General features: G+C 40.5%; 1 protein-coding gene and 1 pseudogene across 10 annotated transcripts in view; both read left to right on the top strand.

Annotated features, from left to right (window-relative positions):
• Positions 1-25,902, top strand: part of Trappc8 (trafficking protein particle complex subunit 8) — a 76,540-nt gene that overhangs the window by 29,150 nt on the left and 21,488 nt on the right. For 4 of the 10 annotated variants that reach the window (XM_063277260.1, XM_063277258.1, XM_063277262.1 and 1 more), the window contains 14 exons: positions 85-341; positions 1,126-1,241; positions 2,703-2,853; positions 4,123-4,223; positions 6,420-6,525; positions 11,135-11,266; positions 14,409-14,633; positions 16,407-16,515; positions 18,685-18,717; positions 19,954-20,148; positions 20,654-20,778; positions 21,575-21,649; positions 22,978-23,104; positions 25,271-25,425. In XM_063277260.1, coding sequence (XP_063133330.1) covers positions 85-341; positions 1,126-1,241; positions 2,703-2,853; positions 4,123-4,223; positions 6,420-6,525; positions 11,135-11,266; positions 14,409-14,633; positions 16,407-16,515; positions 18,685-18,717; positions 19,954-20,148; positions 20,654-20,778; positions 21,575-21,649; positions 22,978-23,104; positions 25,271-25,425 — 1,907 coding nt within the window. Of the gene's footprint in view, positions 1-81; positions 342-1,125; positions 1,242-2,702; positions 2,854-4,122; positions 4,224-6,419; positions 6,526-11,134; positions 11,267-14,408; positions 14,634-16,406; positions 16,516-18,684; positions 18,718-19,953; positions 20,149-20,653; positions 20,779-21,574; positions 21,650-22,977; positions 23,105-25,270; positions 25,426-25,902 lie in introns of all 10 variants that reach the window. The other 6 variants (XM_006254462.5, XM_039096738.2, NM_001106160.1 and 3 more) reach the window with 3 other exon arrangements.
• On the top strand, positions 11,945-14,383 carry LOC134482915 (small ribosomal subunit protein eS26-like; annotated as a pseudogene).

Here is a 25,902-nt window from a genome sequence, read left to right as displayed (position 1 = left end):
AGGGATCGTCTTTTCTTTGATAGTGTGATAGTTTTGTTGTTTTCTGTTGCATTCTGAAAGTAAGAGAGATTTATTTCTCAGTAGATGGCCTTCCAGATAACTGCAGAGTTCATCCACTTCAAATAGACCAGTGCGGTGACACTCCTCATAACACCGATGGCTCGGATCATGCAAAGTCTGCTTCTTCAGTACATGAGACAAAGAAAGCAAGCACTGGACTGATTCGTGGTGCCTGTTTAACACTTACTGATCATGATAGAATTCGACAGTTTATACAAGAATTTACATTCCGTGGCCTTTTGCCACACGTAGAGAAAACAATTCGTCAGTTAAATGATCAGGTAAGACTTTAGTTTTTTTAGGCTATTAATCTTCAGATTAAGTCAATGTGTTTAAGACTATTAAAGGTTTGATTTGTATTTAAAGTTTTGTTTTGATTTTTGTTTTGTGATAAATTATGAAAACTAACTGAAATTACTATCAGTGATGAAGTCTTCCTGAACCGTAGATAAACCATATTCATTTTCATTTGGAATTTCTTTAGTTTATTGGACAGGATTTTTTTTTAAGATTTGTTTATCAAATTTCATTTTATGTGTATGAATGTTTTGCCTGAATGTGTGTATGTGTACCATTTTTCATATTTGGTAACCACAGAGGACAGAAGAGAGCATTGGAGTACTAGAACTGGAGTGACAGGTAGTTGTTAGCCACCATGTAAGAGCAGGGAACTGAACTTTAGTCCTCTATAAAAGCAGCAAGGGCTCCTAACCACACAGCCTATATTTATATTGGGTATTAAACAGAACAGAACTGTTCTAGTTTTGTTTTATAGGTACCAGTGTTTTGCCTACACATAAGTATGTGTAGCCCATGTGTGCCTAGTCCCCCTCCCCAGAACTGGAGATACAGTTGATTGTGACAGCTACATGGATGCTGAGAGCTGAACCCAGATTCTCTGCAAGGACAGCAAATTCTATGAGCAGCCCCTAAATGGTTCTAAAATTAGCGTTAATAAAGTAATTGTTCACTCACTATAAATTATAGCTTAAAATTTTTTGTTTGTAGAAAATATTTCAAGCTATTTTAAGCTTTATATTTGTCAACATGTTACTTTTTTTCTAGCTAATATCAAGGAAAGGTTTGAGTCGATCTCTGTTTTCTGCCACTAAGAAGTGGTTCAGTGGCAGTAAAGTTCCAGAAAAGAGCATCAGTGAGCTGAAGAGCACGTCGGGGTTGTTGTGAGTAAATCTCACTGTCTTTAACTCTGCTGTGTTTGACTTTGTCTAGTGTTTGTGTATAAGACAGCGATTGTCTTTTAGTTTATTTTCATACTGGTCAAACCTCAGATACTTAAAAAGAGACTGTTTAAATTCCGTTTAAAAACCTGTTACTGGACTTTTAAATGGATTTATTCTTTAAGATGGAGTCTTGACTGGGAGCCCAGGCTAGCTTGGGACTTGTAATGACCTCACTTCAGCTCCCATGTACTGGTGTCACAGGTGTGAACTGCTACCATTGGCTAAGTGGGTATTTGAAAACCTCTTCAGCCAAAGTAGCACAGGTTCTCACCATTGCTCTCAGTTGCTCACCTAACTAAGACCCTTTTGCTGAAGACTCCACGTGGTATGATTACAGAACACTGAGGAAGTAAACTGACTAGGACAGTTTCCTCCCTGGTGCTGAGCTTTCATGATACCAGAAGGTGATATATAAATTACTAGGAAAAAGTCATCAGCAATCTTTCTCGGCAGAGGATGTTGGGAGTGTCAGAGTACCCACCTGCCAGGTCACATGTACTGGTACAGTAGAGCCATGACAGTTAGGTGGGTAACCAATTGCTTTTAGGTTGGATTTGAGACCTGTACCAGGAGTGAATTCAGGTCTGATATGGTGAATTTGTCAACAGTTCATAGTTAGAGTGGTGAAAGCAAAAGCAAACGAAACTCATAACTCACCTGTTTGTTTATGAAGATGGAGTTAGATTAGTTAGATTGGATGTTCAGTACTTTTTTGTCTGAAGTGCTTTGGTACATCCTTTTTTTTTTAATATTTATGTATGAGTATAGTGTAGCTGTCTTCATACACACCAGAAGAGGGCGTCAGTTCCCATTATAGATGGTTGTGAGCCACCATATGGGTTGTTGGGAATTGAACTCAGGACCTGTGGAAGAGCAGTCAGTCTTAACCACTGAGCCATCTCCCCAGCCCGTGGTACATATTTTTTTAAAGGCAACATTTTGCTGAATTGCCCCATTTGTTCTTGAGCTTGGAGCTGTCCTGCTGCAGGCTCCCAAGTACTGTACATCAGTCACCATGCTGGGCTCCTCCTTGCCATTCTGAAACAAGGAATAAAGTTAGCACGTTTTGTTTCTTACAAAACCTTGCTTTAATGGAAAATGACTGGTCTTTTGGATTTAAATTTTTTTTTTCTGAGTTGGATATAAGTAAGTTACCTGGTATTAACCATCTATTTACTTTACAACTTGTCCATGGGACAAATGCTTATCTGCAGTTGAGAAGTTTCTAGTACTATAAGATAAACTTTTGACTTCAAGTAGTTTTAAAAATTAATATTCTTTTTTGAAGATAGAATTTTAAAATGTATAGAATTCATGTCCTGGGTAGTTGAACAACTTTCTCTACATTTTGCATGTGACGGTGTGATGGGCTCTATCATAAATTGTTTCTCTATGTTCTAGGTATCCACCAGAAGCACCTGAGCTTCAGATCAGGAAGATGGCGGACTTGTGCTTTTTGGTGCAACACTATGATTTGGCCTACAGTTGCTATCACACTGCAAAGAAGGACTTTCTTAATGATCAAGCCATGCTTTATGCAGCAGGTGCCTTGGTTGGTACTGTTTATTTCTTTGTGGTGTTGGGAATCAAGCCTGAGGCCTGCTTGCTTGCTGAGCTGTATCCTAAGCTTTTGATGCATTTTTAAAAATGAAAGCTGACAGTCCACACTTGTGTGCACATGGGCTTCCTCTCCAGAGAAGGCTTCCTTCTCTCCCTCTCTGTACAGTTCTAGGCTCAAAGCAGGCTTCACTTCCTTCATCCTCCGTTAGAAGCTGCTTTTGTCTCCGCCCCACCAGGAGGAGGCATTTGGTATTTAGATTGCATCGCCAGCTATGCTAAGCTGTCCAACAAGGTGTGTAGGTCATCTTCCAAGTTACCAGCCACGGTTTTATTTGTGCTTAGATTATGCAAATGGTAGGTTTCAAGAGGACTATGCCAAACTGTTCTCTCATGTTTATTACTTTTACAGTACCTTTTATAAGCTACAGGTATTTTCAGTTATGGAAGTATAATGTTATAATAAATACACCTTATTTTTCAATATTAAATTCTTTTTTCATATAGCTGCCACCTTTGCTTAAATAGCTTAAATGCAGTATTTATCACATACAGATAAAAATAGAAAAAGTGTACAGCCATGTAGCATAGTTTTTGTGTGTAACAATAGACTGAATATATGGTGGTGTTCTAATAAGATTATTGCTTGGGTAGTGGTGGCGCACATCTTTAACCCCGTTTCTTAGGAAGCAGAGGCAGATAGATCTCTGAGTTCAAGGACAGCCTGGTCTATAGAGAAAATTCCAGAATAGCCAGGGCTACATGGAAAAACCCTGTCTCAAAAAACAAAAGAAAACAAAATTATTGCTTAAAACATTCTCATCTACTGATGTCACAGTCATTTTGATTTAAATAAGTATATGTTGATGTCTGCACAACAAAAATCACCTCACAACAAATTTTTTAGGATTTACCTTTGTTGTGGATATGTCAGGATGTGCCTTTAAATCACACATGACTTTGTGTTCTTTGTTTTTGGAAGACAGGGTCTCTGTGTAGCCTACCTAGCCTAGAACTTACTCTGTGGAGCAGGCTGACCTCAGATGTATAGGCATCCTCCTGCCTCTGCCTCCCAAAGGCTGGGAGTAAAGTGTGGCAGCCACACTCAGCAAAGACCAGGGTTTGAAGCCAAAACAAATTATGATTTTAAGTAAGCATTAAACTGAAATTTATACATACGTGCTCTGAAACCTCCAGTATTTGTTTATTGAGTGTTAAATATGAGAATGTTTCTCCTGAAATCATGGTATTTTTACCTCCTTAGGAAATGGCAGCAGTGTCAGCCTTTCTTCAGCCTGGAGCTCCCAGGCCGTACCCTGCTCATTACATGGACACAGCAATTCAGACATATAGGGATATCTGCAAGTAGGTGGCTGTAGTATTATACTTTGCCCATTTTGAGACTGATTTGGTATTTATAAGTAGTACTTTGCTTTTTCATACCTTAGGTTCTTAAAGTTGATTGAGAGACAAGTTGAAGAGAAAATAGTACTTCTCAGTTTTTAGCTGGGCTGTATTTGTGGATATATATATATATATATATGGAGGTTCTGTATTATATTGGGGAACATTTTGGTTCTGTGACTTTTTTGATTTTTACCTACAGAAATTAGCCATTTTGAATTTTTTGTTGTTAATTAGGCAGAAACACAGAGTGAAGTAATCACGCCTTAGGGAAAATGAGAAGCAGTGAGTACTGTTGGACTCTTATAAGGAGAACTAGCCGGGCCAGAGGCACCTGGAGTAGGCTGTGAATTCAGTAGGTAGATGAAGTCGTGCAGTGTGCCAGGCTCTACAGCCAGCACAGACTGGAGGAGCACACAAGGACTGAGAGTGTTGCAGAGATTAGAAGGGCGTAGGGAGAAATTCTCCCTACTGGGGTTAAGACCTAGGTTGCAGTGAATGAAATTGCTGCACATTCGAGTAGACCTTAATCATTATTCACGCTGTACTTATTTTTTAGTAAATTCGTCCATCAGACTTCTTTTTAATGGTGCTAAATTGAACCCAGAGCTTTGCCGACTGAGTTACGTGCCTAGCTCCCGGATGTTTCTGTTGTGGACTGGATACATGGCAGACAGAGATAGAAAGTCACTCTGCGGCCTCTATTGTTCGTACAGTGGTAATAGTAATAGCAGTGCTTACAGTGGAACAGCACCCATAGGGCTGGCAGGGTACCAGAGGGTAAAGGTGGTTGCTGCCAAGACTGACAACTTGAGTTGATCCCTGGGACCCGTGTGATAGGGGAGAGCAGTGACTCCTAAAAGTTGTCCTGACCTCCACATGAGTGCTGTAATGAAAGTGCAGTTGTGCCCCCACATGTGAATACACACAAATAAATATAAAAATATAACACAAATAAAAATAATAATTTGTTAAAAATTAACACTGTAGGATTTAAGAACTTCTATGAGTATACGTGTGGTGAATATTAGAGCTTTATCTTTGAGCTAAATCACTAAGGCAGATTTAGGTATTCAGGAATACCTGTTTGAAAATGTAATTTGTGGAAAGTATGACATCAAAGCAGTTGTTTGATTTGGAGGGTGTGGGTCTTAATGTAATTCAGGCTGGATGAATTTGCTATGTAGCCAAGAGTGATCTTAAGTTCCTGATCTTCTGTTTCCACTTCTGGAGTCCTAGACCCACATGTGTAAGCTTACTTTTTTTTTTTTTAAAAAAAGACAGGATCTCACTATGTAGCCCAGGCTAGTCTGGAACTCACCATGTAGACCAAGCTGCTCTCCTACTTAAAGATCCACCTGCCTCTGCCTTCCATATCCTGGGATTAAAGGTGTGTGATATTATGTCGAACCTACAATACTTGTTGAGAATAATATCCCCCCACACATTTTTAATTTGTGTGTGTGTGTCAGAGTATGTAGGTGTGGACACGCCACATGATATGCATACAGAAGTCAAGGACAGTTGACTTCCAGCTTCTTTCCTTCCAGGATGATAGGTGCACACCTCTCAAACGTGCACCCTCGCATTACGGCTCGCTCTTTAGAATTGTCTGATGACAAGCATGTTGGCTGGGCCTGTAGTTGATCATTTGCCAGGCTCTCAGTTTGATCCCCAGCACCTCTAAAGAGAATTAAGATAGATATGAGGATTGCTGCTCTTTTAAAAAGGTAGAAAAGGACAGACTCTTTCCTAAATCTTGATTATTTTATTGGAATTTGAGAACAGTGACAGAAAGGGAGCAAATTGGAAGCTCCTAGAAGGAGGCGCAAAAGGGATGGCCTTGCCTTTTGAGTTAGGGTCCAAAAGAGCAGGCAGGTTCAGTTGTGGAGAGTGACAGCAGCGGATGGGTCCTGGGTGGGGATAGGGTCGATGCTTAAAGAGACACTGTGTGTTGGAGCCAGCATGCCGAGGACTTTGCTGCATATCCAAAAAGGGGCTAGAAAGAGGGAAAGGGAGCAGGTTTAGCTGTGAATATCAGACTTCCGCAAGACATACTTCTTGCTCAAAATCTGCTAGTTGACTCTGCATTATAACGTCAGTGTGCTAAAGAATTATCACGATGCTGATTACTTTTCCTTGTTTGTTTTTGTTTAGGAATATGGTGCTGGCTGAAAGATGTGTGTTGCTTAGTGCCGAAATTTTAAAAAGTCAAAGCAAGTACGCAGAGGCTGCAGCTCTTCTAATACGGTTGACAAGCGAGGTACTGAACGGTGCAGTGTTTGACTTCAGTAGTCTGTGACGAGGGCTATATGAGGCTAGAGCAAGGAGGGACTTTCCTTAGGATTTTAAACCCTGCTAGTTGCTGGTTATCTTCATTTTAAAGTGTTGGGGGTTTGTTTGTTTGTTTGTTTGTTTGTTTTTTTGAGGGGGGTGCTCTATATTTTTTCTTTGGTAGAAGCTTGAGACAGTTTTTGTAGTTCATGCTGGTCTTAAATTCTTCCAGTTTTCTGGCCTCGCTGTCTGAGTACTGAGGATTTCAGCCATGAATACTGCACTCAGCTACTGTATCTTCTTCTATCATTTGAATCTATTTATTGAAGATTATGTTTTAAAGTGTATTTATGAGTGTTTTGCCAACATGAATGTCTGTGCTTTCATATGTGTGCTTATTGCCCACAGAGGTCAAAAGGTGTCAGATCCCTGAAACTGGAGTTAGTGGATGGTTGTGATAAGTGTTTTTATCTTACAAGTGATGTCACCAAGCCTGTTTGCAGTAACTTGATAGTCAAGATTTGAGAGTCATAGTATGTTTGAGAGATACATACATAGTATGTTTGAGTCATAGTAGTCATGCTGGAGAGATGGCTCAGCGGTTAAGAGCACTGACTGCTCTTCCAGAGGTCCTGAGTTCAGTTCCCAGCAACCACATGGTGGCTCACAATCATCTGTAATGGAAACCACTAGTCTGTCTAATTTTGTTTTAGCTTATATAATTCATAAGCTCTTTCTTGAATCACTCAGTCCTATGGTGAGTTTGAGAATGCTGAGTTTATTATGTGGGTTTAACTGGACTGTACATTGAGTTATTGGAAAACCATTACAGAGTTTTAGAAACCATCCTTTAAGTAGCATATTCAGGATTAGTACCTATATGAGTTTTGCTGTTTAATGAAACTGAGTGCGTGCATGTGTGTGTGTGTGTGTGTGTGTGTGTGTGTGTGTGTGTGTGTGTGTGTGTGTGTTTTCATAGAGGCCAGAATTTTTGGATTCCCCTGGAGCTTGAGGTATAGGCTTCAATGAAGCCTATGAACTTCCTGACATAGGTGCAAGGGTTCTCTGTAAGAAGTCTTTTTTTTTTCTTTCATTTTTTTATTGGCTATTTTATTTATTTACATTTCAAATGTTATCCCCCTTCCCAATTTCCCCTCCATAAACCCCCCTCCTCTCATAAAGGGTGCTAACTCATCTGCCCACCCACTCCTGCCTCAACACCCTGGCATTCCCCTATCCTGGTCGTCGAGCCTCCACAGGACCAAGGGACTCCCCTCCCAGTGATACCCACTAAGGCAATCCTCTGCTATTGCCGAACCATCTCTCTAGCTTCAGAAACCAGAATTTTTTTCTCATTAATTTACTTTATGTCCCAATACCACCTACCCCTTTCCTTCTAGTAACCCCTCACTCAGAACTTTTCCCCATTCCTGCCCTCCACTTGGCTCATCAGGTCACTGCAGGACTAGACATCCTCTCCCAGTGAAGCCAGACAAGACAGCCTACTTAAGGGTACCGGATCCATAGGCAGGCAACAGGTTCAGGGACAGTCCCCACTCCAGCTATTGGGGGACCTGCATGAAGACCAAGCTGCACTTCTGCTTTGTATGCAAAGGGATGGAGGTCTGGGTCTGACCCATGCTCACTCTTTTCTTTTTAATTTTGTAATTATATTTATGTACAGAAAACTTAGTGTACATTTAACCCAGTTTAGTGGTGAGTTCTGTAGCCTTTGCCTTTTCCAGCTTGGCAATGTGAGCCACAGACTTAGGACCCAGAATGTTGCCCCCACAGTCTTATTGCCATTGTAATTAGTCCTAATAGTTTCCACCAGCTTAACCAGAGCACCCTTGTCTTCTGAGTTAACCTGTGTGAAGACAACAGTGGTGCACATCTTCCTGTGGACCAGACGCCCCTGCCTGGCCTTTCCCTTGATGATGCAGTAGGGCACCCCCATCTTTCAACACAAGGCAGGCAGGAAAACCACCAGCTCAATGGGGTCTACATCATGGGCAATCACCACCAGCTGAACCTTCTTGTTCTCCACCAAGGTGGTGACTGTATTGACCCCTGCTTGGAGGACAGGTGATGTCCCCTTCTCAGCAGCTTTCTTCTCAGCGCAGGCCAGCAGCCTTTGCTTCTTTTTCTGCTTTGTCTCTGGCCTGTACTTGTGGGTGAGTTTAAGCAGCTGAGTAGGTGTTTACCTGTCCAGGGCCTGGGTGAACTGGTTAATGGCAGGAGGTACTGTGAGCCGCTTATAGAGGATGGCTCTTTGCCGCTGCAGCCTGATGTAGGGGGGCCATTTGACAAAGTGTGTTAGATCTCTTTTGGGCTGGATATCCTGCCCATTGCTGAAGTTCTTGGGCCTTTTCTCAAACAGAGGATTGACCACTTTTTGGCCTCCTGTTTCTTGCCAGGGTCACCTTCTTCCCCTCGGCCTTCTTCCCTTTGGGCACCTTGCTCATTTGGAGCAGAGAGCCCATGCTCACCTTTTGGTTGATAGTTTAGTCTCTAGGAGCTCCCCAAGATTTCAGGTTAGTTCACTCTGTTGGTCTTCATGTGGAGTACCTATCACCTCTGAGTTCCTCAGTCTTTCCCCCAACTCTTCCATAAGACTCCCCAAGAGCTCCATCTAATGTTTGGCTGTGGGTTTCTGCATCTGTTTCTATTGGCTACTGGGCAGAGCCTCTCAGAGAACTGTTAAGTTCAAGCACAGCAGAGCATTGTTAGCATCACAGGCTGCTTCTTGCCTATGGGACAGGTCTCAGTTTAAGCCAGTCATTGGTTGCCGTTCCCTCTGTCTCTGCTCTGTCTTTGTCTCTGCACATCTTGTATGCAGTGCACGTTTGGGTCAGAAGTTTATGGGTGGTTTGCTGTCCTCTTCCCTCCACTGAGAGTCCTGCCTGCCTGCAGGAAGTGGCCACTTCAGGATCGGTACTCCCCACTGCTCCCCACTGCTCCCCACTGGTAGGCGTCTAATCTCCTTTGGCGAGAAGGTTTATTTGTAGTCTAATTTTGGCAGCAATTTGTCTGCAGCGATTAGAATTTGAGATGGCTTAATTTTCTTTAGTTTCTTGTTTTTACTTTTAGAAATTTGTATAATAAAAATATCTGAGTAATTACTGAGGTTTTCTTTCTTTTTTTTAATGACTGAGTATGCTGACTGACATATGCAGCCAGGGACATATAGAGCTCTAGACCAGCCGTAAGCTACATAGTGAGCTCTTGTCTCAGGAAGTAAGAGCAGGGATTGTGGCTCAGTCCGGGACACTTGCCTAGGTTCAGTTCCCAGTTCACACGCATAATAAATACACTTACTGAATCTTTTTATAGTAGCAGAAACCAACGTGTGATTAATTAATTGGTGACTATAACTTATGAAGTCTTTGCATATTAGAATATAATCTTTATTGAGAAGTGAAATATATAAATGGGTTATTAAAAAGCAAGATATTGAATATGCTACCACTTGTATATAAAAACGTACGTTTGCTTTCATACATGCATGTTAGGCACATAAGCACTCATATATGAAAAGAGAAACTGAAAAGGCAGCACCAAACTGGAAACAGTCCTCTGCAAATGAATAGCTTGGGTTGGCAAAGAGGTTTGCTTTTTTGTAGTTACTTAAACTAACTAACTAAATGAATTTATTTTTATGAGGAGAAGGAAGCATAGCTCTAAGACTTTAAAACTGTTACAAAGATAGTTTATAATAGTGGTCTGTTTGATGTGAGTAATTTGTTAAAATAATTGCATTTAAAAGTCAATGTTTTCTGTTTTCAACTTTCCCTGGGGAAAATAATGGCAGCAGAACACATGGAAGGGCCTGGTAAGTTCAGCTTGAGGCTAAGGACCTAGAGAAAGTTGGGGAAAAGTTGTTGATTCTTAATCAGCAAACTTCATCACTTTCTCCCTAATCTCTGAAGCGATGGCTTACCAGGAGGGGAAGCAGTGAGGATGAGTTGTTACAGCTTCTGGGCGGGCAGGGTCAGGAAATGGGAAGGAACTACTCGCAGTCCTCCTGTCCTGATTCATGAAGAGCCTGTGAAGAGGTCCTCAGGAGCCTTCAGTATCGTAGTAAAAATGAAGGTTCATTTAAGCAAATATTCTTTTAAAAGGGTGAAGTCATAAATTAGCTTGCATCATGGTCTAGCCTGTACTCTTTGGGGAGAGGTGTACATTAAATATGCTATTAGTTACCAGGTAATATCCAGGAGAAACTAAGTTGATAGAATTATTTTTCTGTTTTGTGTTTTGAGTTCATTCATCTTTTGTTAGGGTGTCTGTATTCAACTCTCAGTTTTACTCTGCTGCCCACTTTTAACTGCTCCGAGGGACTGCGGATTTTCAGAGATTTACTACACAGTGTACATCATAATTGGGTATTTGGATTTTATTAAAAGAAACAAAAAAGGTCATTTTTTGGAAGTCTTTTTAAATAAATAGCGTGCTATTTGGAGGAAGAATTGAGATTAGTTTGCACTTACAACTCTGTCCTCCTCTGTGCCGAGTGACACAGTGTCATGTGCTAGGAAGCAAAGACTCCTTTGCTTTCACTTTTGGTGCTAACCGTTCTTTCTTTTGCATATTCACAGGATTCTGATCTCCGAAGTGCACTTCTTTTGGAACAGGCTGCACATTGTTTCATAAACATGAAGAACCCCATGGTTAGAAAATACGCATTTCACATGATCCTGGCAGGCCACCGTTTTAGTAAAGCAGGGCAGGTAAGCACATTGTCTTTAAAATGTTGTTGCTAGGACCTACGTAAGGACTCAGCTATACCACTCTGGGCATATTCCAACGTACAACAAAGACATGCTCCACTATGTTCATAGCAGCCTTATTTATAATAGTCAGAAGCTGGAAAGAACCCAGATGTCAATCAGCAGAGCAATAGATACAGAAAATGTGGTACATGTACACAGTGGAGTACTACTCAGCTATCAAAAATAATGGCTTTGTGAAATTCATAGGCAAATGGATGGAACTAGAAAATATTATCCTGAGTGAGGTAATCCAGTCACAAAAAAACACCCATGGTCTGCACTCACTGATAAGTGGATATTAGCTCAAAAGCTCAGAATACCTAAGATATAATTTATAGACCACATGAAGCTCAAGAAGGAGGACAACTAAATTGTGGATGCTTCAGACCTTCTTAGAAAGGGGAACAAAAATATTCATAGGAGGAGATGTGGAGACAAAGTTTGGAACAGAGACTGAAGAAAAGGCCATCCAGAGACTGCCCCACCTGGGGATCCAGCCCATATACATATAGCCACCAAACCCAGACAATATTGCTGATGCCAAGAAGTGCATGCTGACAGGAGCCTGATTATAACTGTCTCCTGACAGAGCCTGACAAATACAGAAGCGAATGCTTGCAGCCAACCATTGAACTGAGAACAGGGCCCCCGATGGAGGAGTTAGAGAAAAGACTGAAGGAGCTGAAGGGATTTGCAACCCCATAAGAACAACAATACCACCCTTTCAAGTCTTGGCTCCAATATGACCAAAAAAAGGAGAAACAACGGTCGTACCAAAAAGGGCCGTGGCCATGTGCAGCCAATTTGCTGCACGAACTGCGCATGGTGCGTGCCCAAGGATAAGGCCATTAAGAAGTTTGTCATTCAGAACATTGTAGAAACCGCTGCAGTCAGGGACATATCTGAAGCAAGTGTCTTCAACGCTTATGTGCTTCCCAAGCTCTATGTCAAGCTGCACTACTGCATGAGCTGTGCCATTCATAGCGAGGTCGTCAGGAATCGATCTCGTGAGGCATCGATCTCGTGAGGCCCAGAAGGACTGAACACCCCCACCACGATTCAGACCTGCTGGTGCTGCACCACGACCTCCACCAAAGCCCATGTAAAGAGGTGATTTCATGAAGGCAGAAAGAAAAATACCATGGAAAAATAAAACTGAAGTTATACTTTATGTGGCAAAAAAAAAAGAACAACAATACCAACCAACCAGCGCTCCCAGGGACTAAACCACCATCCAAAGAGTACACATGGACACACCCATGGCTTCAGCTGCATATGTAGCAGAGGATGGCCTTGTTGGGCACCAGTGGGAGGAGAAGCCCTTGGTCCTGCCAAGGCTTGATGCCTTAGTGGGGGAATGTCAGGGCGGTGAGGCAAGAAGGGGTGGATGGATGGGTGGGGAACAGCCTCATAGAAGAAGGGGGAGAGGAAATGGGAATAGGGGGCTTATGGCCAGGAAACCAGGAAAGGGGATAACATTTGAAATGTAAGTATGAAAATAAAAGTTAATAAAACGTTGTAGCATCTGGAAAGATGCTCAGCTAAGAGCTGTTCCAGAGAACCTGAGCTGGGGATCCTAGCACCCACGTTGAGTTTTTTCACAACTGCTTGCACTTGCCTGGGAACACAAACCCACATGTGTATGCATAATTACATGTAAAAACAAATCCTTTTAAAATGTTGTTTCTGTTTTCATTTTCATCATTTATTGAGTATTCCTCTTTAATTCTTTAAAAAGTTTTACTTGCACTGATGCTTTGCTTGCATATGTTTCTCTGTGAAGCTGTTAGACACTGCAGTTACACAGACACTTGTGAGATGCTGTGTGGTTGCTGGGAATTGAACCCAGGTCATCTGGAATGGCAGTTGGTGCCCTTAACCACGGAGCAGTCTCTCCAGCCCCCTTGCTTTTGGTTTTTCAAGATAGGATTTCTCTGTGTAGCCCTGGCTAGCCCGGAACTCACTCTGTAGACCAGGCTGGCCTCTAAGTCAGAGATCTACCTGCCTCTGCCTCCCAAGTGGTGGATTTCTTGTCACACTTTATGTTTGTTTCTGTGTGCATGCGTGTGTGTGCCTGTGCATGTGTGTGTGTGTGTGTATGTGCGCAAGTGTGCGGATGTGTGCTCATGTTTGTGCATACCCTTGTGTGAAGTCAGACAACTTACAGGCGTGGTTGTCATCCTTCAACAGTGCGACTCCTCTGTAATCAAACTCTGGTTGTCAGGCTGGCTGGCAAGCCGTTACCTTCTGGGAACTCTACTCACTCTCACCTGCTTGCCAACTTATGATTTATTCCTGAAAGTTGAAATATTTAGCTTTCAGGTAATAAAATAGAGGAAACCATGAGACTTGGGTTGAGATGGATTCAGGCTTAAATCCTGATGCATAACGTTTGAATTTGGTTACCTAGCTTTTCTGTTACTTAGGTTTTTTCATTTACTGTTATTAGTCTTGTGTGTGTATGAGGTCACATGGTATTGTAGTATTGTACGTGGAAGTCAGAGGACAACTCTGAAGTCCGTTTTCTCCTGTCACTTTGTGGGGTTCAGGGATTGAATTCAGACCTTTCAGCCTGCATGCAAACATGTCTCTTCGTTGAGCTGTCTCACTGGCCCCTCTGTCTATTTAGTATAGGTGCTCATGCCCTGTAGGTTGGTACCCCTATATTCAGGATAGGTCTTCCCTCCTCAGTTAAATATTTCTGGAAACTCTCATAGACACTCTCAGAGACATGTTTTCATTGTAAATCTAAATCCAGTCACATTGGCACTGACAATCAACCATTATACTTATCTGTTCCCAGAAAGAATTTAAAATAAAGACAAATCGAGCAGTGAATATTTTCCTTAGAAACTGATCTCAGAGAAATACAGGGCAGGTGTCAGAACAGACAAACACATGCACACTCATACTGAGGATGGCTGAGGAGACCTAACCTACGGTTCTACATAGAATTGTGTGATGGTGAGATCATCCCAGTCGTTCATTTTCTTTAGCACATTCTCTTTCAGTGACTGAGCGAGTTTCCTGTTTATATTTGTGTTTGTCTCTGCATGTGGTTTAACTATAATATAATACATGTTCACTTATTTTCTTACAGAAAAAGCACGCTTTGCGCTGCTATTGTCAAGCCATGCAAGTTTACAAAGGAAAAGGCTGGTCTCTGGCAGAGGATCATATCAACTTCACCATCGGGCGCCAGTCCTATACTCTGAGGCAGCTGGACAACGCTGTTTCCGCTTTCAGACATATTTTAATCAATGAAAGCAAGCAGTCTGCCGCTCAGCAGGGAGCCTTCCTCAGAGAATATCTCTATGTTTATAAGGTATCTCTGCTCTCCAGGATGAACATTTCAACTGTCAATTACTATCTTTACAGGAAAGCACATGCTTATATGTGGACCTTTACAGTATAATAAAATGGCTTTAATGCAGAATATGTACCTGTCATAAAAAAGTCCATCAAAAGTTTCTTGGTTATAGATCTGTACTGCATGACCCTTATACAGTTTTTAAAAGAGAATTTTAATGTTTTAGTAAACAATTTTCTAGCTTTTCTTTTTCATTTTTTAAAAAATAGGTTTTTAATTAAAATAGAATTGTATTAATTTCCCCCTTTCTTTTGATTCCCTCCCATAACCTCTCCTCTCAAATTTATAGCCTCTTTTTCTTTGATAATTTTTTTTAAAGATTTATTTATTTGAGTACACAGTCAATATCTTTAGACACTCCAGGGCATCAGATCCCATTACAGATGGTTGTGAGTCACCATGTGGTTGCTGGGAATTGAACTCAGGACCTCTGGAAGAGCAGTCAGTGCGTCTAACCACTAAGCCATCTCTCCAGCCCTCTGATAATTTTTTAAATTTATTTAGTCATTTGGATGTTTTACTTATGTGTCTGTGTATTACATTTGTGTCTGATGCCTACAGAGGCCATAAGAAGTTGTTGAATCCCCTGGGACTGAAGATACAGATGGTTGTGAGCCAGCGGTGCTAGGAGTTAAACCATAGGCTCTGGAAGAGCAGCCAGTGCTCTTTGCTTCTGAACTGTCTCTCTAGCCCCTTTTCTCTTTTTGAAATAGGTCTGTCTGTAGCCAGGCTGGCCTCAGACTCTTCACCCCCTGCCCTAGGTTTCCAAGTACTGGTATTACAGGTGTACAACAGCCACAACAGCCACACATGCCTTTAACTTGAAACTGTTTCTGGAATCTTTACAAGAAATACTTGAAGAGTTCTAGTTTTGTTGATTAGGTTTTTACTTAGGAGGCAGGGTCCTGTAGCCCAGGATAGCCTAGAGTTCTTTGTCTATCTGAGGATGCATTTGGTCTCCTGATTCTCCGGCCTCTTACCTCGCAAGTGCTGTGTTGCAGCTGATTTCACAAAATAACGGCTCCTCCTACCATCCTTAGATGGATGTGCTCCTTTCTTTCCTGATAAAAGATGAGGTGTTGATTTATTGCAACTGTTATACTGTAATCTAGGTAGATATCCATTGCTGGATAGGAAACTTAAGATGTTTAAACCCTCCCCTTCTCAACACTTGTAAGGTTGAATGTTTTATCTTCCTCACGGGAAATAACTTCATTTAGACATAATTTAAAATCAGACCAGTTAAAATCTGGCAGATAGGATGCCAACAAGATAACAAGGTAAGTTAACAAGAAACAAAATTCAGTAAAGTACCATTTGAAAGTTTAAAACGCAACAAAACAAAAATCCTACTCAGTTGAGTGCTCTTCAGAAAGGTTCTAGGCAGCGTCTGCCTATTGGACAGCACTCCACCCCTGAGCTGTCTCCACAGTCCTCTTTGTGTTTTGAGGTAGGGTCTTGCTAAGTTGCTCAGGCTGGTTTTAGATTTGCTGAGGCTCCTGAGTAGTGGATTTAGTTACAGGTCTGAACCATCATGGCTCTCTAGAGGTAGAGTCCATGATGTCTAAAGCTTTCAGTTGTAAGTTTTAAGACTGGTATATAAACTAGTACTCGTATTTCTAAATGTTCTTGTATTGCTTTGATACCTTGTGTATTAAAAATTAGGGAACGTGAAAAAAATGTAGTTTTCCTAAAAACTATTTTTTCCTTCTTTTGTATTTCTCCCAGAATGTAAATCAGCTGTCACCAGATGGCCCTTTACCACAGCTTCCCTTACCATACATTAACAGTTCAGCAACACGGGTTTTCTTTGGCCATGACAGACGACCAGCAGATGGTTAGTAACTTTCCCTTGGCCTAGTTACCTCATGACTGTTTCTTCAAAGTGTTCTTTCTCTAGTTAGAAATTATAGTCACTATTTTATTGCTTTTCTTTCTAGTTCAAAAAGTAAAAACAACAAAACCCAAAGGTTGTGTGGTTCATTCTATGCTTTTCTCACATAAGAGGTGCTCATTGGTCTTGTCCCCTTGGCAAGCATCTTCAATGTGTATTGTATACTACGTTCAGTGCATGGGTATAAAACACCTTTAAATACAGCATTCATTCTCTTTGTGCAATTACTGAGTTTAGTTTGTAAAATCATATTGTAATAAACATGTATACAACTTAACTTTTAGTTGATTTTTGTTGTTGTTGTTGTTGTTGTTCTGATAAGGTCTCCAAGCTAGGTGGCACACTGCGTAGACCATGCCGTCCTTGAACTTGGAGCAAGCTTTTTGCCTCTGTCTCTCAAGTGTGGGTTATAGTTGCGAGCACCACATCCAGCCGCAGTTAACGTTTTATTGTGAAAATATATATAGAAGCAGCAAACATGGTTTACTCCCCTACTTGTAAGATTTTACTTTTAAGGTAAAAAAGATGTAGACTGAGTTCCAAGTTGTCCACACTACAAACTTTGTACCTGAAGATGTCCTTAAACTAGTCCTCTGGCCTCTTCCCGCCAGTGCTGGGATTACTGGTCATATGTCACCATGTTTAATTTGTGCAGTCTGGGTATTGAATTTAGGGCTTTGTATGTGCTAGGGAAGCACCCTCCAACAAAGCCCCATCACCACTCCCTTTAAATACAGTCTCTCCTCAGGGGTGAGGCCTGAAGAGGTCTTCACTCTTCGATGTGTTTGTGTGCTTGATGAGTGATGAACTGTACTTTTTCATCCTAGATGTTTTCATATTTCAGCTTCAAATCAAAATTAACTTTATGCTGCCCCTGGTCTGCTTCTTCTCCTGGGCATGTTGCACACCAGGCTGGACTGGAGGGAGTGAAGCTTAAGTGGAGTAGGAGTAGGTGTGTTAGGCAAGATCTTGGTTAGTTCAGGATGAAACAGCCTTCTCCAGAGATGGTTTTCAGTGATATGCAGAGAAGAGGCTCTCTTTATTAGTTAGAACAAGGGCTATGTAGACCTTGGGGAGTAGGTGGGAGCTTTTAGGGTGAGTGTACATCATTAGCTGGGGTATTCCGGGAAGGCTTCATTAACATGAAGAAACATTCCAGGTACTTACTAGACATGTCCTTATAAGGTGAGAGAAGTTTAACCTGTAACCCGGCCACTTGCTATGTGACCACCTCAGGGTGGCATAGGTGGGGTCGTCACAAGGCTACTTGCTCCAGAACATGCAGGCCAAGAGCACGGAGGAAGCAGTCCTACTTCTGCCGGTGGTCCCGACCTCACTCTTGCTCAGGACTTGCTCCATCTTCCAGAGTCTTCTGGCCCCACAGCTTTACATCATGATTGTTTTTAATAGCAAAAAGACGTTGATATACTTACATAATTTACATATGCTGCAAGGCCTGAATGAACTGTTTTTACATGTTTACTTTAGATAATAGAACATAGTGTTGAGTGAAAACAGTCATTTAGACTTACATTTGAAATACAGAAACCATTTCTATATATTGTTTATGTGCATACTTCTGATAAAATTTACAAGAAGTATGCAGATATGCCAGAGATGCTAGGATTTACTTGCCAGGAGAAGTGGTACAATGGAGGTGATAGGATGTTAGGATTGGGAAGAGTTTGAAGAGGGCTTTGACTCTGGCTATAATGCTCTTTCTGTTAAAAAAAAAAAATCAGGATCATGAAATGAAAGCTAACTTTAAAATTTTTCAAGATATGAATTTGACTTAATGGCTTAAGACTTATGAATGATACTTGGTGAAATCCATACTTGGTGACCTCTGTTCAGACCCAAGAAGCCACATGGTGGGAGGGGAGAACTGATACCCAAAAGTTGTCCTCTGACCTCTTCGTTTGTCTAAGCATGCACCCCCCTAGCACAAATAAATAGATAAGTAGATAAATAAATAAATAAATGAAGTAACTTAATAAAGATATAATATAAGCAAAGGGAGTAGAGAGATGGCTCAGTGGTTAAGAGCTTGAGGCTGCTCTTCGAGAGGACCCAAGTTAAATTAATTGTACTCATAACCTTCTGTAATTCCAGGATCCAAAACCTTCTTGCCTCCCTGGATACCAGGTAAATGTAAATGGTACACAAACATACATGCAGGCAAAGTACCTATAGACATATTAAATAAATAAATAAATTTAAATTAAACAACAAAAGCAGGCAGTGGTAGTGCACACCTTTAATCCCAGCGCCGCAGAGGCAAAAGCAGGTGCGTCTCTGACTTGGAGGCCAGCCTACTGAGCAAGTTCCAGGACACCCGGGGCTACACAGAGATACCCTCTCCTGAAAACCCAAAATAAATAAGAAATGAAGATACAAGCTAGGAGTGGTGGTCCATACCTTTAATCCCAGCACTTGGGAGGTGGAGACAGGAAGATGAATGAGTTTCATGTCATAATTATGTTAATTAGCTAGTTTAAGGCTAGTCTGAGTTACATGAGATGCTGAATCAAAAATAGAATTTTCATCTATAAGTGATGTTTTATGCAATCTCTGTATGTTGAGCTATTTTATGTAAAAATTGTGGAAGTTGGGCAAAATAACTATTTGAGTCAGGAAGAAAAAAAGTATCAGTATTAGAAACAAAGTTGCAGTTAGGCTAGGACTAACAAGTAGATATTTTGTGATCAGTGCAGTGCGTTGTTGGCCTAATGTTTCTTGTATTTTAATGTTAATTTGGGGTTCCCAAGACTGGTTATCCCAGAGTCTACACACAAGACACTGGGCAGCCCTGCCCCCAGTTAATTGTGATTGGTGAGTAAAGATGCCAATAGTTGGGCAGAAGAGACATAGGTGGGGTTGAGGTTTTGCGGGTTTGTGACAGAGAGGACCACAAGGAGGGAAGGAGGAAGAAGATGACGCCATGAAATAAAGGCAGAACATGCAGGAGAGAAGAAAGGAGAAGCCTCCATAGGTTAGCTAAGCCATAAAACAAGGCTGTCCAGTTGGGGCTAGGAGCAGACCAGATGGAACACAGGAAGTAATAACTCGAGGTTATCGATAGGAAAGTAGATGCTAGCAGCGCGGAGGGCAGGCAGCGGCCCAGCTATTGTGCTGCTTAAGACTTACTAAAACTGTAAAAGGCTGTGAATGTGTCTTTCATCCGAGAACTCCATGATCAAGGCGGGGCAGAAGCTCTGGGCCGGGAGTTTTTAATTTTTTACTATAGATAAGAAAATTAGGAGTCCTGAAAGTGTATATATGTCATTTGGATACATCTGGATCTTCTTTGAAATATATTTTATATTATGCAGAAGTTCATGTGTATTTACAGGTAAAATTTGTTCTTTCTTGTTTGTAAAGGTGAAAAGCAAGCGGCTACTCATGTGAGTCTTGATCAAGAGTATGACGCTGAGTCGTCCCAGCAGTGGCGAGAACTTGAGGAGCATGTTGTGGCTGTGGCTAATAAAGGAGTAATCCCATCCAGTTTCTATCCTACACAGTATTGCTTGAACAGTTACTCCGATAACTCCAGATTTCCACTGGCAGTTGTAGAAGGTGATACAATTGAACTTAAAAGAATTATGTGTATGAATGTTTTCCCCCATGTATGTATGTATGTGCACCATATGCACGCCTAGTGCCCTGGAAGGCAGAAGAGGATGGTGGATCTCCTGGAATTGGACTTAGATGGTTTGGAGATACCCTGGGGGTTCTCTGTGAGACCAGCAAGTGATCTTAACCATTGAGTCATCTCACCAGTCCAGTACTTGAGTATATACTTGTGGCTTTTTGTTCTACTTAAAGCAAATTCAAGATACTGGAGGTCCTGGGCCCTGTGTACTGAACTGCATTTATAAACAAGTGGTGGGTACTCTAATTGCTAGAGTACCGAGAAAGTGACATTAGGACATCAAGTCCCTTCCAAACTGAGTTCTATAATGTGACAAAAGACAGTCTAGGCAAACAAACAAACAAACAAACAAAAAACACCACAAAAGGTATGTTGAGAGGTAGTATTGGGTTTATGAAACTTATTAAATGTGGTCTTTTTCTTTTATAGAGCCAATTACTGTGGAAGTGGCTTTTAGAAACCCTTTAAAAGTTCCGCTTTTGCTGTCTGATTTGTCATTGCTCTGGAAGTTTCAGCCTAAAGACACCAGTGGGAAAGACACTGAAAAAGAACGAGTAAGTCACTACAGGTATCATGATGCGCGTTGCAGCTGTGCCTGGTGCTGCATCACTGTCCCTCCCTTAGTTCACCTTAGGTATAACCACATGAGCTTATTCTTGAAACGTAAGAGTACAGAGAAACACAGACTTAAAACTCCCTTCCTGCTGTTTAGAAAACCACATAATGTTTGCCTGTGTATCTTTACATTGACTTTTTTCATTTATATGTTTTTGCTCATGTTTTGGATTTCCTTCCATTCATATTGCTGTGTTCATTTATGTTGCTTAGTATGTATCTATTATCAAAATATTTAATACTTTATTTTCTTATAACATGTTTTATGGATTATTCATAGACTGTTTCACTGTCATTTACTAGTTGGTTTGAAGGTTTCCATGTTTACTATCACAATAATTCTATGGTGAATTTTTACATTTAAATTGTGGTAGAATTTTGGGTCAATTTGGGTAGAATGCCATGTATTTTGTGATATTTTTGTGCGTAGCTTTTAAGTAATTATTTTGGCCATTATTAGCTGTGAGCATTTCAACTTCTCTTTGGGCCTTGTCCTGTTGATGACTGCATCTTGAGTAGATGACTTACCAGCTTTAGATGACAGGCTGAACGAAATGAGACGTGCATATTAGGGACCTTCCATGGTTGGCTCTACTGTGGGTGTAGAAAACTTATAAAAGCATCTGGAGGGGCTAACTTTAGTTGGTGTTTGTGAATTTGGCCAATAAAATGTTAATAATTTGTTATTTTACTCATTAGATGTTTTATTTAAAACATACATAATTTGTTCCTTAGGTTACAGGTGAACCTGAAATGATTGGAACTGAAGTTATTTCAGAATTTTTAATTAACAGTGAAGAATCTAAAGTGGTAATTGTTTTAATCATTTTTCTGTCTTTTGCCTTTCTAAGCTTGTAAACTGAAAACAAACTTTAAAAGATCAGCGTAATTCCTGTAGCCATGCTGTATTCTAGCTTTTTGTTTGTTTTGTTTTGTTTTGTTTTGTTTGAGACAGGCTTTCTCTGTGTAGCTCTGACTGTCCTGGACTCACTCTGTAGAGCAGGCTGGCCTGGAACTCACAGAGATCCACCTTCCTCTACCTCCCGAGTGCTGAGATTAAAGGTGTGTGCCACTATTCCTGCTCATTCTAGCTTTTTTAAGTCTAAAATTGGTAAGATTAGAAAATTGGAATTGGTCCTAAGAAATCCGTAGGAATGTAGTAGTTTGTCTTTGATTTCGTTTGCAGAGAGGGAGAGGGACGGAACCACTTTTCACCACTTCTCAGTGTTAGCTTGGCAAAGGTACAGGCACTTAGGTGTGCAGATTTCTTTCTCTTTTGAAGGCTCACTGTATCTTTGGCTGGTCTAGAACTCACTCTGTAGACCAGCCTGGCCTGGAACTCACAGAGCTTGCCTGCCTTTCTTCTTAGTGCTGGGATTAAAACTATGTGCCACCACACCCAGCCCAGACTTTTTGTTTTTAATTAAAAGAATTCTTTTAGGACTGGCATTTATTTATTGTGTGTAAGGCCATATGTTTGAGTCCCAATGTTACAAGAGAAAAAGAAATAGTATTTTTGAGGATCAAGACAACATTTTTAGTTTTGGGTTTTTTTTTTTTTTTTTTTTCATGGTTTGGTGGTGCATACCTTTTGTCCCAGCACTCAGAAAGCAGAGGCAGATAGGTCTATATGAGTTTGAGGCCAGCAAGTATCAGACTAGCCAAAGCTACATAGTGAGACCCTAGGTCAATAATAAAACATCTCCCCCACCCCCACCCCCCCAAAAAAAAGGAAAAAGAAAAAGAAAAAAGTCAAAACAATTATTGAATTTACAGATCTTCTTTTAAGAAAAGTGGATTTCCATGCTTAACCTGACAGGGATATACCATGATTAAGAAAGTGATCTTCTCAGGGGAAGGCTCTTCCATTACACTTGGGATTTGCTGATCCCTGTGATTTTCTTAAATGAGGAAAATGCCACTGCAGATTCTGTGATAAAATAAAAAAGGAAGGAAGGAAGGAAGGAAGGAAAGAAGGAAGAAAGGAAGGATGGAAGAAAATACTTTTCCATAAGAAAAAAAAAAAGGTATTTGAAAAGTTTAGATCATGAGTTAATTTTGCAGCATTCCAAAGTTGAGGTGCTGTGCTATTAAGTTCCTCTGAAAACATAATAAGAATAACTTCAATGTTTCCATAGGCAAGACTGAAGCTCTTTCCCCATCACATAGGGGAGCTGCACATCCTGGGAGTTGTGTATAATCTTGGCACTATTCAGGGCTCCGTGACAGTAGATGGCATTGGTGCTCTTCCTGGATGTCACACAGGTAAAGCTATAGCGTCGCTAAGCAGTTAGAAGAGTAACACTTACACCATCCTGTGGAGAACACAAGAATGAACAGAGGCTTTTCCTAACTAGGTCTAATGTGCCTGTTGAGCATGTCCAGCCTTTTGACATTGCCCATGTTATGTTGTCTTCTACAGAGTTCCAGTTTGAGAACTGTAGTCAAGTTACAAAAAATTATCACCAAGAAAAAAGTCTCATGATGCTTTAAGTAAGCATATGATTTTGTGTTGGGCTGTTATATAATGACATCTAAGTGTGAGTAAGCATATGTAATTTAGATCATTCTAACTTCTGGCAAAAGTAAGAGATTTGATTCCCTTACTGATAGTATTTTTGTTACCGATCTGAATTTAGTAAATTCTAATTAAAAAAAAATTTGTTGAAATGTCTGCAGCCAATACAAAACTACCTTAGTATATTTTGTTTTTAACATTTCCTTTCTATAAAACAACATACAAAAGCCACTGTTTTCTCATTGGATATTAAATAGTCAGAGCTCCCTGTGGCAGTAGATGCCTGTAATTCCAGCCCCTTGGGAGGCTAAGACAGGAGAGTTCAAGTAGTCTGAGCACTTTAGCTGGAAACTGTTGCAGAGTTAAAGTGAGGAGACTTAGGCCTGCTGGTGCTCCTCATTGATAGTGCACCTGGCTATCAAGAAGTCCCAGGTTCAGTCTCCAGTAAAGACAGAACCCAAAAACAGCAGGGAAAGAAATCAGTTGAAATACCGTTATCCATCCCCAAAAGGAGCAGTTAATTTTAAGCTTTATTCTTGGTGCCCTAACTAGTATTCTCTGCAAACTTTGAAGAAAACTATAAAGTACATGTACTTTATTTAACATGGCTCAGGGGCTTTTTATTTTTTAACATAGAGAACTCTACAAGATCCTAATATTACCTTAAAATTAATTTATAGTTGGCTGAGTTTAGGTTGAAAAGATGCTAAGAAGGGAATAAGATGTTGTAGTTCCAAAGCTTTGTTTCAGCAGATAGATCTTAAAGCAAATTGAAATTGACTGGCACTGCTGCGTGTGACCTTCACATTCATAAAAGCTAACAGCGGGACTGTCCTGGACACAAACTGACCTTTGCACCTGGAGTTAACATTGCTTTTGGACGTAAGAGAGACTTAAATAGAAAGGACAAATCAGTAGGAACAAAAAAAAAAAAACTACAAACACAAATGCACAAAATTTGAGTATGGTCTTCTGCATTTTAGTACTGTATTTCTGCTTCCTGTTTTGATAAGTTTGCTAGACAGGTTATTTGGAAGTAGTCTTGCTATATTGTGTTTTTAAAGCAGCGTGAATATGTATTGAGAATTGTTTTACTTTATTTTCTCACTGGTACTTAACTCTTAATTGAATACCACAGAATTATGGTAGTCCATAAAATGTAGCTAAGAATTAGAGAGCTAAAATGGATACATTAGAGGTTATAATTTATGACCTTGAGTTAACATTAAACTAAGTCCCATCATATAAACAGGGTTTTCATGACATATTAGTGTTGATTCTTTTCATTCAGAATATTCATAGGGACCTGAGTACAGTAACTCATAGGGACAGTACATTATGTGTCTGTCTAATCTGGACCTTTGCAATCCAAGGCCCTGAGTAGCCTTCAGGACGATGGGGCTGAGCACTGCCCTAGCCCTTGCATGCGTGTGAGTACTTTATGAAGCCTTTGGTGAAACCTCACGTAGATATTGAAGAAGTTAAAAGAAATCTGTCTGTATTATAATTTTCATCGTTCAGCCTTTTGAGAAGATGTAGTTATATATCATCAAATTAGTGCCATATTCGATATGGATAAAAGTAAAAAGCTCACTGGTATTATATATTAATATTTTCTCATGGCCCTAAAATGTTGTTCTTGGGTCTTTTTGGTGAATAAGGATTATGGCTTATAAAATACTGGTTTTAAAGACTTTGGTTCAATGATAAGTAACTTTTATGTAACCCTAGTTAAATCCAATGAGAAATTGAATAGCATGCCATAGATGATATTAAACATGGAATTAAAATGTATTTACTGTTGTGATTATGTGTGTTACTCAGCAATTACCTGGTATTTATGAAAAAAACTTAAAAAAGTTAAATCTTCAAACACATTATATCATTTTAGTTATTGATTTTTATAATTGCAGGAAAACATTCTCTGGGTATGTCCGTCCGAGGGAGACAGGATTTAGAAATTCAAGGCCCTCGACTTAACAACACCAAGGAGGAGAAGACGTCTGTTAAGTATGGCCCTGACCGACGTTTGGACCCCATAGTCACGGAAGAGATGCCGCTCCTGGAGGTATCACACTTCTCCCACGTCAAAGCCTCACAGTTACAGACAGACGCTGCTTCAGACAGTAGTTGTAGGCTGAGGCTGTTGGTGCTACACTTGCTGGTGATAACGTCTTGGAGGTGGTGGTGGTAGTGGTGGTTTTTGTTTTGTTTTGAGACTCTATGTAGAGCCTTGGTTGTTCTTGAACTTATAGAGATCCCACCTGCTTCTGCATCCTCAGTTGCTGGGATTTCAATCGCATTGTTTTCAAAAAAGATTGATTGATTGATTATGTTAGAATATTGTCACTTTCCTAAGACACACTAGAAGAGGGCATCAGATTCTACTACAGATGGTTGTGAGCCACCACATGGTTGCGGGAATTGAACTCAGGAGCTCTGGAAAAGCAGTCAGTGCTTTTAACCCCCGAACCATCTCTCTATCTCTGAATTGCACTTTTAAACTATTGTTAATCTAGCTAAATAGATCTCATTGACAAGGGGT

Source organism: Rattus norvegicus, chromosome 18 (genome assembly GCF_036323735.1).
Source record: "Rattus norvegicus strain BN/NHsdMcwi chromosome 18, GRCr8, whole genome shotgun sequence".
In the NCBI taxonomy this organism is placed as follows: domain Eukaryota; kingdom Metazoa; phylum Chordata; class Mammalia; order Rodentia; family Muridae; genus Rattus; species Rattus norvegicus.
This window is presented reverse-complemented; position numbering and strand designations above follow the sequence as displayed.